This window comes from Petaurus breviceps, unplaced genomic scaffold (genome assembly GCF_028583685.1).
Source record: "Petaurus breviceps papuanus isolate PSGF00001 unplaced genomic scaffold, PetGlider_PUasm1.0 90574, whole genome shotgun sequence".
Taxonomy (NCBI): Eukaryota; Metazoa; Chordata; class Mammalia; order Diprotodontia; family Petauridae; genus Petaurus; species Petaurus breviceps.
Genome location: NW_027187277.1, coordinates 2,394,871 through 2,411,632, shown reverse-complemented (window position 1 = coordinate 2,411,632; position 16,762 = coordinate 2,394,871). Strand labels below are relative to the sequence as shown.

Below are 16,762 nucleotides of genomic sequence, written 5' to 3'. Positions count from 1 at the left end.
CTTCTTAGAGCATTCACTCTGCCTTTGAGAACCCAAGCTTGCCTCCAGGCATGAAACTAATTGCTCAGTCTTAATCTTCAGCATATTAGGCATTTCAGCACAAAGAACAGAGCTGACCTCCAAGTCAGGAGGACCTAGGTTCAACTTCCTCTTCTGCCCTAGTCTCTGTGATCCTCGTCTGGTCACTTAATATCTCATTGCTTCAGATGGTTCTGAGTTGGTAGAGGTGATAACCTTATCTCTATGCTGAAAGAGATAAATTCTCACCTGGAATTCCTACACTGATGAAATCACAGACATCTATAGTTATAGAGGTTAGGAAATATGTGTTTGTTTTTATTTGCTTTTCAGAATAGCTAAATACATAGCTTTTCTTAAAAAATTGTCCCCAGACCATTCCCTTTATGCCTGTTTTTAAGTGTTCTTGAAGATTCTTTATCATTTCTAAGTGATTGAAAGTATAATCAATCTATTCAGGTAGAAATCTTAAGACATATTTAAGAAGAAGTTAATTTTAAGTAATGGGATCTTCAATGAAAAGAAAAAAACTATTCTTTCTTTTTCTAATAAACCTTTAATAACCCTGATAATTAAAATAATTTAAAATGAGAATACTTAATTAAAATGTGAAAAGAAGCAAATCATGGGTTCCTTCTTTCCACATCTTAAATGTTAATGACTTCAATACATCTTTAAAAGATTCATTATCAGCTATACTTTTTTAATTTTATCTTTTCCTAACAATTTCCTCACAAATTTAATTTTCTGTAAAATCCTTTGGACTCTTCTTTCCAATGTTGCTTTTTCAAATTTCACACTGAATCTTATTCAAATGTTGTCATCCATCTTATTTGAGTAGAACTTTACCTTCTGTCTTATCCCAGATAAAGTTATACATTAATACTTATTGGTCTGGATTGTCCCTTCTTTTTTGTTTGTTCAGTCATCTGACTCTTCATGACCCTGTTTGTGATTTCTTGGCAAAGATGCTGGAGTGGTTTGCCATTTCCTTCTCCAGTTCACTTTACGGCTGAGAAAACTGAGGCAAATATGTTAAAGTGACTTGTCCAGGGTCACAAAGCTAGTGTCTGAAGAGAGATGTAAACTCAAGAAAATTACTCTTCCTGACTCCAGACCCTGGCCACTGCACTCTGTCTGCATTTAGTTGCCTCTTCTCTGTGACTTGGTGTATTCTATGATGGACAAAAACCACCATCTTATAGATAATCTCTAAGGACTCTCTCTACCTAATGGTCCTCAAATAACAGATCTAAATTCCTTTTAGAAATCAGTACACAGAGGCTGCACCTTAAATTGTGAGATCTTTGCCAGAGCTTCATGATCCTGCATTCTGTTGGCAATAGTCTTTGAGAACCTAGGGTCCCCTCAATACTATGGTCATGCACTGTCATAGCACTTTGGGGGAGGTTTATCAGAAATTCATGAATGAAATTTGTTGTGTGAAGTGCAAAAAAGAAAAAAATAGATATAAATGGTGTCAAGGTGTCCCCAAAGTATTCATTTGCCTCTTTCCTATAAGGCTCTATACTTGGCTTCCAAGTACAATGAACTGACAAGAGAATAGATTTTAGAATCTCCCATTGTAATGTTATTTTTCCAAAAAATGCAAGTAGCTTTGTAAATAAGGCACACATGTGTCTCCTCTTTCAAGGTACTTAGCTTTATTCCTGCATAAATATCATAATTACCCTGCTAGTTTTAAACAGATATACAGGAAACCCATGTGGTGATAATCTTTCAATTGTACCATGAAAAAGAGTCATTTATAACAAATGAAATTCAAGTCAAGTACTTACCTCTTCTAGCTGGAGTCTTCTCTTATTCTAGTGAACTCTAGAAACCCACAAGAAGGCATGTGACAAGTTTTATTCCATTGTTGATTTTTTTTATATGTGAAATTGTTTTGCATTGAAATTTTCCAAATACTTCAAAATGGTTTCTGGTGTTATCTTTTTTTAGGGCATGTACATTAAATCAACATATGATGGCCTCCATGTAATTACTGGAACAACTGAAAATGTAAGTATTGCAAAATTTGTCCAGGCACAGAAGAATTTTTTTCATCTTCTATTCTTAAATAAATTACTGTGAATTGGAGTTAGTTTTTAAATAATAGGATAGATTGAGACCCCAAAATGGTTTACTAAATTGGTATTGGTCTCAAGTGCTTTTCATCTATTTTTCCTTCTAGTTTAAACCTGTTATTTACTTAAATTAAAGCAAACACTTTTCTTCCATGGTGTGACTTATCTTCAATGAGTATTATAGATTAGTGTGACTTAGAAAATAGCAATAACAATATCTTATTTTAATTCTATAAAATGTTAATATTGTGATAAGACAATTTATGCAAGAAAGAATATCAAGTAACTCAGACATCTGGATATAAACTCAAGAAAATATTGTAAAATACATGGTAGAAGTGAATCCATTAACTAGAAGACAAATAGAAATTTCAAAGAGCAAACCTAATTGAAAATCTTCATCTATCATCTTCTGTATCACTTGAAGTAATACAATATTGAGGGGGTGATATCACCACTGTAGCATATATTTTTTTTTCTTTCCACTTTACTCCCTTTTTAAGGAAGAACTGTCTTTCAAAGTTGTTTTTATTTTTCTATTAAGTCTTAGCTAAATCACTATAAATGTCTATGCAACCAGCTTGAGACATGAATAATAAAATCTCTAGTTAGTACTTTTCCTCAACATTTTGCTTGAATTTGTTTTCTTGAGTTTATAGTCTTATTATAATTCTAATTATTATATTTTTCATGTTTTATATTTTTCATATAATTTTTCAAATATTTCCATTTCTTATTACTCAAAAAGTTTGTAATATGTTTTTTTAGTAATTCAGTTAATGTCTTCAATTTTTTAAGTTTGTGTCACTGATTGATAGGTCTCAGGAGAGGAAAGCTAAATATTTTTATTTTTTAAGTAAATTGTGCAATTATACTACCTTTCTAGTTAAACATAAGCACTCTTCAAATTCAGGAAGATATTTTGGTTTCTACTCCTTTCTATGCTGGTTTTACAATGTCTCTTCTGTTATTTTTTGTGATGTTACACAGAAATGAATTGTACCTTAATGATGATGCTTTCCCTCCACCACCACCACCCAATTTCTGGGACCAGAGTTTGACTTTTGATTTTACAGCTAAGGCCTTTAGTTTAAACAGTTGAGATCATCTTCTCGGTGAAACTGCTTTATAATAAGTAATAGGAGTATTTCAGTATCTAAATCCTTTGGATAAAGTCTTATAACCTAGGTAAAGAGATTGTGTGGAATTTCATTATATTTATTCTTAATATTTGATGAATTAAAATTATTTTCTTTGGAAATTCTTGCCACACTACTGAAACAATAGATAACTATAGACTTCTAGGGGATATCTCACACAAAATATGTCTTTTAATATGTGTTAAGTTTTAAAATTATACTGTCCACCCACTTTGACTACTAATGCTACTTATATTTTTACTTTTTACTTCATAAAGACTTATTAATTCTATTATTCTTAACCATTTTGTGTCATTTTGTCCTCTTTGGCAATTTGGTGAAGCCTATAGATTTCTTCTCAGAATGAAGTTTTTTAAAAATTGAAGGAAATAAAAATTTGCAATTAGACATTAATGAAAATCAAAATTAATTTTTTCCCATCTAGTTTCATGGATTGCTCTCCACTAAAATCTATCCATGGGCAAAAGAGCTATGCACTCCAGGTTAAGAACCCCTGTTCTAAAACCTCATTGATATAAAGCCATTTTTCTTAACCTTTTTGTGTGTCATAGACGCTTTTGACAGTCTGATGAAGCCTATGAACCTCTTCTCAGAGTAATGTTTTAAAAGAATAAAATAAAATACATAGAATTGAAAAGGAAGCAATTATTTTGAGTTATTAAAACATTTTAGTGACCCCAGGTTAAGAACTACTGAGCTTATCTGAATAAAGAAAGAAAGTATCAGTACTATACCTTGAAGGGCCATAATTTAATCTCATTCCACAAAACCTACAAGATTATGAAGTTCATGTGCTAAATTCTGTATATTTTTTTTCTAGAGCAGGATTCCATGAAACATGATGGAGAAAATTACATCTTTTTCTAGTAATCTCTAACTAAATTTTAACATTTCCTTCCGCTGTGAATGAGAACAACAAACATTATTCTGAGAAAAAGTCCCCAAATTTCACCAGACTAACAAAGGGTTCCATGACAGGAAACAGGATAAGAACCCCTGCTCTGAAGAGCTGTTGGTGCTATTAGTCTTCTTTTACTTACTCCATCTAAGAATAGAGAGAAATGTTAAGAGATTGCTGATTCCAGTGGAGATGTTATTTTAATTCATTTGTTTTGGGTTTTTTTTGCTAATATATTAAAAACATTAAAAGGGCAAGGAATAATATGACTTTAATTAGATATTTAGAGAGAAAATGTTATATACTACAAAGTAAAGCTTTAAGGTCATCTCAGATGTAGGGACCTGGACCTGCCTCTTCATTTTTTAATTTATTTCCTCTAGGTTTTCAGTCCTGGTATTATTAATGATGCAATAAGTTAGCAACTTAATTATCCAATCTCCAAAGCCTGGGTACTTCTCATGCATGTATGCACTTTGGAAAATATTGATTTACTGAAGTTCACTTGAATCACTTACGATAAATAACAAGGATCAAAGCATATACAACACAATGTTTTCAAATATACTTATGTTTCAGTGGAGACTTGGAAGGTTGAATGTGTAAGATTTGTAAACATTAATATCAATTACCATTTTGCTACTAGAAAGGAATACTGAGAAATTTGGTTATCTTTGATAACAAATACTTGAGCATTTTTGCTTCCTGTCAGTAATATAAAGTGGATGTTTTGCTTAGACAGAGTAGAAAGAATCAATAAAATCATTTTTTAAAAATTGGAATATATATGGATATATAGAGACTAATGAAAAGGAGTTATATTTTTATTCTTTTAGTGAGAAAGAAAGGATGGTTTAATAAAGAAGTCTGACTGTGGGGTTAGGTAGTCTTGGTTTCAAGTTTAGTTTTTAATGCCTACTATGTGGCCCTAGGCAAGTCACTTGACAACCCATTTCTCCAGGTAACTTTCTAAAACTGTATGTTGCAGAAGAGTTGATCATCCAGAGTGATAGAAAGAGATCCTTCAGGGAAATCACAAATGTTCTCCAAACTTCTCAAAAAAAACCCTTTTTAAATAAATTTGGAGAGAAAGGTAACAATAAATAACAATTGTGTTATCATATCTTTTATTTTTAATTTAGTCACCTGCAGATCGATGCAAGAAAATCCATGCTGGCGATGAAGTAATTCAAGTCAATCACCAAACTGTGGTATGTATAATTACATTAAGTGTCAGTGGGGGAAAAAATCATTGCAATATTTGATAAAGCGTGAAAATAATAAGAGTGTGATAGGCTATGCTAATAGTATAGCCATCATAGGCAAAAAAAAAATCTGTCAATGGTGGAAAGCTACTTTATTCTTCCAAATTGTTTGATGATGTGCCCACCATGGATCACAATAACTTAAAAAAATCTAGTGTTTGTAGTCAGACTTTTCAATTCTCTGGGAAGAACTGGAACATACAGTTTTTAACTACAATGAAATGGGAGAATAGCAATTGCAAAAGAAATTTTAAAGAGGATGTTGTTTCATACTATGGCTTTTTATCCTAACCTTTTAGAAATTAAATGATTTCATAGAAAATGTAGGCATGGTTCATAATAACATTAATCCTATAAATGCCTGCTTCAGCATTATCTCATTAATTGTGGTTTTTAATGGGCTTCCAAATGTTATTTATATTTGGCATACTAGTACTATTCACAAAAGATTCTTTTTCAGGGTGTTTTAAAACTTAATATTTTTCATTTTTAAAAAATAAGAAATTGTGATCCTTTATCATGATAGATCTTTTTCATTTGGAATATTCACAGTCAGTTCACTTTGTAAAAAAATTAAATGCATCTTAAAAATGTATAACAACAGGAAGTCAATAATAAGAAGCAAAAATTAAAATAAAAAATGTGTATCAGTTCAGTAATCATCACTTGTAAAAGTATATTTTTAATTCCTTGCAGGGATTCCACTTATCAAACCAATCAGCTTTTTAGAGATTATCATAATATTCTGTCATATCTTTTGATGTTGAGTGTACTATTGGTATCAGAAATTACTAGAAGAAAAACTCATTTGGAGGACTAGGAAACTTTTAATCACCACATTATAAGGAAGGGCTGAGGCATAGTTAATATTTCTCAGTAGTTCATATCTCCTGGGTGAACCAACCCATTTAGCTTTCACTTGAGAAACTGAGAATCTATGTGATGTTGCAAAGGCACCTAGACACTAATAATTAAAGTCATGGTATTTTCTTTGATGTGCTCATTATCCAAGTACAGTAAAAGTTAATAAAAGCTTAAAAAGTGAAGTCTGTGGGTGTGAGAAGGGGACTGAATAGCACAGAAGATTGCTGACAGACAAAGCCTTTCACATGGAAATTGCGAATCTTTCAGTGGCTGGAAATCTGTCTCACTTGCTAATATAGAAAGTGCCTACACAGACTGGAGCTTTATATCTTCTGCATTGTGGATGTGAATGCAAGGAGCAGTGGGGTAGAAAACAGCTTTCCCAATAGAGTGTCAAGAACTAGTCCTCAGGGAGACAGCCAAGTATTTTGAGAATTATTCCGCAATCAAATCAGGTAGCAGTTTCTGGGATCTTCAGAATGTGGTCAGGTTGGGAAAAAGAAGTATCATAATGAGTGATTTTCTGCCTTGGTCATTAACTTCAGCTCCTTAGGATGCCCATGCTCTCTCCTTTTCTGAACTTATTTTTTAACAAGTATAAACTTTGAGTGTATGTCTAATGAATGGAATCCAGGAGCACTGAAATTATTAAGGAACAATGCTTGCATTGTCTTTGAAATTGTTATTGTATTTAATACTCAGTGAAATTAGAACTTCATCATATCTTATCAAATACACAAGTGTCTCAGGAACAGCTTGAGTGAATTAGGAAAATCAATGTAGATTGGCCATTTGGAAAAAATTCAGTGAAGATTAGATTTTTGATGTACCTGAATTATTTTACAATGTGTTTGTGAATGTTTGAATACCATAAGGAGCAGAAAGAAAAATCTAGAAGATATTTTCTGGAGGTCAGGAAACTTGGGCTCCAATCCTGGTTCTATTGGTTTGATAACAACTAAGTAATTAAATAAGTAATTAAACCCCTCTGGGCATCAGTTTGCTCATTTGATACCCTACCTCTGCTTGGGGAAATAAGGTCAAGAAAGGGTAAATTTGGGAAGGCAGGCAAAAACAAAGAGTCCTTAGGGGGAAAAAAAAGGAAAGGAGAAAAAAACTAAATGGAGTCTGGGAATGCACTTAATTGGGGAAACTATTCATCAGAGACTATTCATAATAGCTTTGAAGCTAGGAGGGACATTAGATATCATTTGGTTCAACCTCTAACCATTTAGTAGATGAAGAAACTAAGATCCAGAGAAATTAAGCATCTTGCTCCAGGTTACACAGGTAATAATAGGGAGACCTTGGATATGAACTCAGGTCCCATGACTCAAACTCTAGCCTTCCTTCCATTATACCACATAGTAGCTGAACCTGGAAATGTCTTTGACATGTGAATGATGAATGATGTTCCCACTTGATTCTTTATTTTAGCAGCAACACCCCTAATCTTACCCCCAGTGGGATAGAGCCAGATGTGGTCTATTGCAATTAAGAAATGGCTTGGGAAAGCCAAAACTTGGCTCTGTATTACAGAGGAAAAATACATTATTTTGAAAATACATGAAATTTCTTGGATATAGACATGCTAGCTAAAACAATACATTTCTTAATGTTAATTATTGTGACTAATTCAAGTTGAACTCGAAAGTTGATAATGTTTATGTTCCAGTTTATATATAGCCAACTCTCACATTCCTAGATTATGTTATTCAAATTCCAATGATCACTTTGCTATCTTACTTCTAGACTGTAAGCTCCATGAGAGCAGGGGCTATGTCTTCTTTTAATTTTCTATCTCTTCCTATATATGTTATCTCAGTATGTACTTTATAATATAAGAAATTGAATTATTAAATGACTATCCTTTGGTTTTTATAAAGTTTTTAGATGCCTCCTATGTTGTGCAAGAACAAAAAGAAAGTGAAAGTTTAAAATTTTATTTCAATCCTGTGTTGTGGTTCTGATGAAAGAGATGATTGAGATTCTTAGTTAAAATGAAGTTGTTAAATTATGTTTTGCTATTACACTTTATTTTCCTTTGTCCCTTTCTAATGGATAATAGAGTTGACTCTATGTTTGGATAAGATACTTAAATTGCAATCTATTAAAAATTGAAATGCACATTTAATCCTATTTCTTTATAGCTATTAATACAATGAACATAATATTGAAATCTTGTCATTGTTATGTCCCAACTTTAAGAGAACAATGTTAATCTTTCAGTAAAACAAGCCTTTATAGATGCCAAATCTCTGTGTAAAATGTGGGTTTTTAATTCTTTTAAGATATATTATGAAGGGATATGACAATGTTTTAACCCAAAGTCTGAGAAAGTTGTTTGAACCAGAGAATGATTTAAAGTCAGGCTTTGGAGTTGCTAGAAGAGTGACTTTACGTTGTCCAGCAGAATTACTTGCTTCTAGTTTGGGTTTCTTTTTTTAAACTTGGAATGAAACCATAAAAATTAAATCATTTTATGCATCTTTTTAAAATTAAATTTTACTTTTGAGTTTTCAAAGCAGCAGTTTCACACACATAGAAAGCTGTTACTACCCCAGGTAAAAGGGAGAAAAGAAAAGGATGTGTAAAACAGCCAGTTCAAGGAGACCAGAACCACACTTAACATCTCTGGCAAGAAGAGAGTTTCTCATGTACTATTGGCATTCCTAAAACTCGGCCCACTCAGTCTTGTACTGTAGGAAGCTATCACTACACCATAGTTTGGACCGACTGCCCTAAGTGCATTTGCAGACATTATTTAGTTGATAAGAATACTTATAGATAATAAAATTCTTTGGGGTAATACTCTAAAAGCAAGAATTCATAAAGTTCCAAGTTATTAATGCCATTCATATTCTGTTTGTTTTTTAACTAGGAATTCTATCTACATACTTTCTTAGCTAAATCAAAAGTTCTAAAAATTGTCTTTTCACACTATTGAGTACTAATAGCATGTGTATATGTGTATATACATATGTTTATATATATACATATATATATATATGTTTGTATACGTGCATATAGAGAGAAAGATATACATCTAAATACACACAGAAATCCATCTAGTATCCAGGTGACTACTTTACTGGAAGGACCAATGATTTAATGTAAGAATTAACAAGGCTTGGTTCCCACTGAATTGAAAGTAGATAGTCAAGGACTTTCAAGAAGATGCCAAGAGCATTTGGACTATATAGTACGTCATTCATTAAGTGGGAAGAAATTTCAGTTTCTTCTTTTTGATTACCCTTTGCCCAACTCCTTTAAAGATTAGCACCAGGAGCTGAGGAGGAGAAAGATGAGGACAACAGGGGACAGAGCAGAGATTGTTGTTGGGAAGTAGGGTGGGAGCAGTTTCTTCTTGGCAAGTTTCTACTTCAGTAACTGAAAATTGCTTTCAGATTCTTTTAGATTATTAATATCTACCTGAAAGTGTTTTTTAGCCATAGATATTCTTTCACTAATGGCTTACATTTAACATAATATCTTTAAAGGTATTGTGTGTAAAGGGGTAGTTTTTTGGGACCAGAAGCTGGTATATGTTTTAACACAACCACACTTGCTCAGAGATCCTATTTATTCTTTTTTATTTCATCATCCATGGTACTGTTATGATTCAATTGCTATGAGATTGCTAGATAAAATCCTTCTGATGAGCCTCCTTAGAAGCAGAGAAACTCATAGCAAATAGAGACCATGAATGTCTGAAGGCCTAATGTTAATCTCTTATTAACTCTTTAGACTGTATGCAAATCCCTGACTTTAATTAGTTTTAACTTAGTTATAAAATTTTAATACGAATTATTAGTAGTATCTCAGTTCCTTATATTAGGATCACCAGAGTATACTGCATATTACTTTTTTAAACAGTTCTTGTAATTTTATAGTTTATTAACTATGTAACATGCTAAATTATATAATCTTATGATTATCTAATGATTAACTAAATTAGAACTGTTTTAAAAGGTACCTACTCATTGTGGGCCTAATCGATCATCTTAATATAATAAAATAGTTTGCATAGAAAATGTTACAGTATATATTCTAATACTTAAAAAATGTGTTTCATAGTCTACCATAATGATCTTATTAGAAAGGTTTCCAGATGGAGTGATTATTTCTTTTAAGTGTTGCCCATGATATAAAGGACTACATTCATGCTAATTCATTAAAATATATATATATATATATATACATATGTGTGTATACAGTATTACCCTTCTCCAAGTAAAAAGAGAGAGGGATAAAAATATATCACAGAGGAAGTAACAAAGTAGGAATGGGCAATTAATAGATAGCATTGACTGTCTGGAATGAAAAATTATTGAATTAAAAGTAAACTTATTTAGAGCATTATAAAAGAGAAAAATTTAGTAAACAATGACAGCTACTGTAAGTTCTTTTAATTGCCTATGAGGCAAATATTAGATCCTATCTGTCAATATGATCACTGAAATTAGTAGGGTAAGGGGAATTTTTACATATGGAGGTCAATCACAGATTCACCCTGACGTTTTATCCCCCTTTCTCCCTGAGTTCCTGCTTACGAATAAGGCTGTGGTTTTCTTTTTATTTTTTTTTATTTAGGCATATGGTAAATTGGTCATGACAATGTACCTTCATCTCCAGGCTGACTGAAGATATCATTTCCTCAAATAAAGATTTCCACGAATAACTTCATTTTAATCTGCAAAATTATTTGAAGTTCTACAGAAATCCATTGAATGTTACTGTTTCTTTAAGAAATATTCTGTGATGAATCTTTGTTTTATCTTTTTGTTAATGAAGATGCTTATTGCTTCATAACTTATATTTTTATATACTTGCACCTTTGTTCATTGCCTGACTGTTAACTCTAACAATAACTTGACTTTTTTATTTTAGCAAAATTACAAAATATTAACTATGACAATTCTTGAATATGAGTTTTGATTTTGACAAATATTTAAATTTTCTTGGTTTCTAGATTATGTTAAAGTATAACTCTCATATAGAAATATATGTATGTATGTATGTATGCTCTTTCTCAGAACTGCTAAATGGAAGGTCTTATATGAACTTATTTTATTTCTGTTCTTGGAGTTAGAGCTACAGGGGATTAGAAAATGCATGAGCAAATATACATGTACTTCTTCCAGGTACAAAATGAATAATGAATTTTACAAAGAAATATATATTAGAAATTCCACACAATAATAGTAATGTTAAAATTTTTATAACAAGGAAATTTAATTAATAGAAGTTTTAGCTATCAACCTGATTTATTTTCATTCTTGGGGGAAAAAATTCCTGGGAAATATATCTTAATATAGATTAGTTGCAACTTTGTGAAAGGGACAGCTATGGTTTTCCCTACAGTTATGAAAGCTAAGCCCAGAGGGCTCTTTGAATCAGTCAAGTTTTGCACACCTTCCTCTTTCACTGTGGTCCTGTTACACTCCTTAAAAGAACCTCCTACCCTCCAATTTAGAGTAGCCTGTGCCATTGAGGAATCAGTGCACATTATAAAAGTCTAGATAATGAAAGAAAAATAGGTTTTAAGCTTTCAAAGTATGTTACTCATGTATATCATGAAGCCAAGAGGGGGAAAAAAGATAGAGAGAGATAGATAGATAGATAGACAGACAGACAGACAGATAGATTAGATATGTAGATGATAGATAGATAGATGATACACACAGACACATGTATATGTACATATGTATATATGTGTGTATACATAGCACACATATATGCACTATAGAGAAAGATCTGTATATGTATGTGCATATGTCATTAATTATATGCACACACAGAAACACATACACACATACTACCTTATTTAAAAAAGCAGTAGAAAGGGATACCCCCATACTTACCTTACTGATTCCATATATTAACTTATTGAGAGAGGCAGGCATGTTAACAAGCCAAGGAAATCTATTAAAAGCATAACACACACTTGTTGTAGATGAAGGTTAGGCTATTGAAGGTCTATTACTATTTGCTATGAGTGTGGGGAAAGAGTAATCATTAGCAGTTCACCTTTCATTAAGTCCCTGCTTAGGAAACCCATCAGACAGTGCCAATGCAGATGTTGGGACACTTGATAGTATGGGAAGAATTCTACAGAAGGTTTACAATAAGTGAAAAAAGCAGTGGCTTTCCACAGTGATCATTCTGCATAAAACTGCGACAATACACTTCTCTTTCTCTTGTGTATGTATGTATATTCACCCATTAACAGTAGGAGATTGTGCCTTACATTAAAAGTAACTTAACTCTTTCTTCACCTATTCTTTCATCTCTCAGGATATAAAAGACTGAAACAAATTTGTATAAATTCAGAATATAATATAATTATGACTTAAAGTTAACTGTAAACTTGGGTCAAATAAAATAACAGCTGCTGACAAGGGCCCAAACTGACTTCCCTTAATCAGTGTTCTATTAAATTGGAGTGCATGTATTAGAGTAGCTAGTTTACTTTTGGTGTGGGGCCTTTTTCCTACTATAAAGGAAATGAAATAATTAGTTCTTATTTTTATTACTTTTACATAAATGATTTTATAATCTTTTCTCAGGGAAATCTTTTTTTAGTCTTTTATTTTGTTGAAATATCAATACTAAAATTTTGTTTAGTGTGAGTGAACCATGGATGATTTCTAGCTAATCTTAATTACATAGTTTCATGTTATGGTAGAAATTAAAGTTCTAGCTCTTTAGTAGAATGAGTATTCTTCGAAGGGTATTCTTTGATACATTTGACACATGCATAATTCATGACTTACCTCTTTCATTGCAATGAATGAATGATTGTGGAAGGAACAAGATGAGGATTCTTCCAAATGTACTGTAGTTTAATATTGTGAACCTTTTTCATTATTATTGTACTAAAGGGGAAAAGTTAGGCAAATTTCTTACACTGGTAATGCAGATTAAAGTCTTAAAAGTATAAATCATCAAGCATTGCAAGGTCTTTGGTATTAATAACTTCTTCAGAAGATACAAGTGTATTATAATTTGTTAGTTTTAAGTTGAAATTCGCGTGAAATTTTCCACACATCAGCTTGTATCAACCAGCTAAAATGTGATGAGGGGAGTGAGTATGCATTAGTGGGGAAATGTTTCTATCACACTTTAAAATTGTCTTTGTAATGATGCAAAGGAACAGAACTCTGCAGAGAATATGTCTTCACTTGGAACATCTGCTGCAAGCACCATTTACTAGTTTTAGTGGAAGGGTTTTATGTTAAATTGAGTTCTTTCATGGTTTTCAAAAGGATCAAGAAGATATTATTCCAGGGATGAATAATACCAACACAGATGGCAAGATACAGCCCTTGAGAAAGTCTATCTTTTTAAAATTTCATTTCCCAGGATATTTTAACTTCATGTTGACTTTAATTTCTATTGTATGTGTATTATGTATAATTGTCTAACTACTTCGATAGCAAATTTTACTCTCTACCTTGTTGGCCAGAGGGAGGATCTCTAATTTTCCAAACAGGGTCAGAGAATGTTATGCTGCCCTATCATAATTCTCTCACATATATCATAACCCTAAAAAGGAGAACATGAGGAGAACCTCCCTGAGTGAGCCAGACAGAGCTTAATTTCTTCTATCTGTGACCCCACAGAGGATATTATGGTACTTTCTACACTCAGAGGGGGTATGTTGAGCCTTATATAGATAAATAATTAGGGAGTTAAATATGGGCATCATATTCACCAGCTCCTTCTGGGAGCCTCCATTCTTAAGCACATACTTTTTAAAAAGTAAACTCAGAGAAGAATTGAAGTAATGTACCTCCCTCCCTTCTTTGCAGAGGCCAGGACCTCTGGAGGTAGAATATTTAATAAACTGTAGTATACAGTGATGTGTTGGTTGGTTTTGCAGAATTCCTTCCTTTTTTAATTAATCCTTTCTTAAAAGGAATGGCTCAGGGGAAGTTGGGATAGGCAGATATTTATAAGTGAAAGTGATATCAAAACAAAAGCCATACATTAAAAAATGAGATTTTTAAATGATGTTGGGAAAAGACTGGGCATGAAATCTAGATACGATGATAAATTATATAGTCTGTCATTCAAAGACCAGCATAGCTCATTGTGGTGAGTTTCATCACCAGAGTGGCCACATTGTGATTAATTTCTTACAAAAAATATTTAAAGCATCTACTAAGTCACAGGGGCAATGTCATCTTTAGTAGTAGAGGGAGTACCCACAGCAAAGAAATTATAGGTATATTTCCAGTATTTTATCACTTTTTAGGGCAAAGAGTTCTTTATTCTCATTCAAAAATTTCTATTCCATCAATCTATCTGTTTTGTGTTATTCAATTCTCTGTAAAGAACAAAGCATGGTTAATTCCCGTTTCATAATAATTTAATTCATTTGAAGGCATTATTAGTTGACCTCCTCTTTTCTAGTATGAGCACTCCTATTTCCTTCTGCCAGGCCATATCATGTTGAAAGACCATTCAACTTAGAGTCAAAAGTCTAGCTTTGAGTCTTGGCTGTTTACATACTTCCTTTTTAATCTTGGGCAATTCATCTCTAAAAAAGGAATTTCTCAGTCCTCCTATACCTCTAAATCCAATGACCTGTTTAATATCCCCTTAATAAGTGTTTTCATTGTACTCCAGAATGGCTGTAGATTTTCCTCATCCCTCTTAATGGTGACCTCAATTGAACACCATGCTTTTAAGACCACAGTTAATGCTGTGTGAAAAGAGAAAGGATTACTTTCTCTGCCCTGAATGGACAGTTTACATTGAGTGCTCCATTTTTTGTTTCTTTAGATTTTGTTTGGTATTGCATCAAGATAATATTAAGTCATTTTCAACTTGTGATCTGCTCTGACATGCCACAGACTTTTCCTACCATATTTTTTCCTACCTGTTCTTTTTTTCTTGTGTTTGTGTGGGACCTGTCCAAAGCAAAATTTTGCTCTTCATCTTGCAATATGATACTCCATTTTCCTTTAGCAACCTCATTTCCCCTGAATATTAACAGCAGCTGATAGGGAAGCAGAGCATTAGGCCAAGTATTGTGGAACTTTTTCTGGAGGAGTCCTCATGAGAATCCTGACTTTTGCATAGCTAGAAATATCAAAACTCAAGAAACGTAATAATAACTCAAAGAAGTACACTGCATACATTTTTTTCTATAAGAGGCCAAGCATAACCTTGTGTAAATTAAATGCAGGCTATTCTTCCAGGAGAGGAATAGGTGAAAGAGTTTAAAGGAAATCTCTGTACTAAGATTTATGACAAAGGATGAAGAATTCCTGAACAAAATATTTTTAAAAATTAATCCATGAAGGAAGTCAGGAAACATAAAATGTGGGAAGTGTAGGAAAATATATATATATATATATATATATATATATATATTTTAATCACTGTAACTCTATTACATATATTTTACTTTTCCTCTGTAAAATAGGTCTAGATTTTCTGAGAAGGAATCAGAATTCCATGCTTCATGGAAACATGAGGTGAACCCAAAGGAAATGAAAGGTTCAAGGGAACCTATTAGTGGCCTAAATAAAAAGATACTTAATCATCCTCAGTAACTCCTGCTGGGCAGTATGACAGTGTACATAATACACATGTGTAATCAGTGTGTGTTCTGTCTTCCTCGTGATTATATTTAAAACATGACAAAGAACCCCCCAAAACTTAACAAATCTATTTACCTCTACCTGCTTTTAGTAATTTATTCATCTGCCAGACTTCTTAAGATGGTACAAAGGGACTCTCAAGTCCTAGGAAGGAAAATTAAGTACTTGAGATAACACATGGTGCTACCATTACATCTTTTAATTGAAAACTGGCATTTTGGAAAAGAAAGGATTACATACCAATAGATAATCTTATTTGACAATCCTCTAATTATTATTATTAAGTGAAGTAGGAAATAAGGACACAGGTATTTGCTCCAGTCATGTCCAGCAGAAAGTTCAAATTGAAGAGAAAGTCCCTAGAGACTTTGAGGTCTGTTAATTCCCATTTGCTCATGACTGGATATGCATGACCACCAATCCTTCCTGAAATATGGCAGAGACTCCTTAAGGAGATGCCCTAGAAGCCAAGCAACTTCCATTATGGAGATTTCAGATCAATAACATAAAAGACTTCATAACAATTAATTCTATCTGAAAATAGAATCATTTCCTTCATTAGGTAGCAATTTTGTGAGCTTTTTTGTGGGGGAGAGAGTTAATTGAAGTGTTTGGAAGAACCCAGATCATTCATGTATAGAGGTGACTGCTATGTTCAATAGACATTTTTACCTAATTTCCAGAGTCCCTTTCAATTCTAAGATAATCTATAAGAGATGACTCTATAAGTGATATGAAATGTGATCGATAGGTGACAGTGATTTTGACATTCCTAAATGCATAGCTTAAATCATGGCCTATGTAAATAGTGTTATACTTTCCTACACTGCTAAGAGGGTGACATATTTTCTATGAG

General features: G+C 32.6%; 1 protein-coding gene across 8 annotated transcripts in view; it reads left to right on the top strand.

Annotated features, from left to right (window-relative positions):
- Positions 1–16,762, top strand: part of CNKSR2 (connector enhancer of kinase suppressor of Ras 2) — a 348,720-nt gene that overhangs the window by 159,661 nt on the left and 172,297 nt on the right. For all 8 annotated transcript variants that reach the window (XM_069063427.1, XM_069063426.1, XM_069063424.1 and 5 more), the window contains exons 7-8: positions 1,981–2,040; positions 5,306–5,374. In XM_069063427.1, the coding sequence (XP_068919528.1) occupies positions 1,981–2,040; positions 5,306–5,374 (129 nt within the window). The remainder of the gene's footprint in view (positions 1–1,980; positions 2,041–5,305; positions 5,375–16,762) is intronic.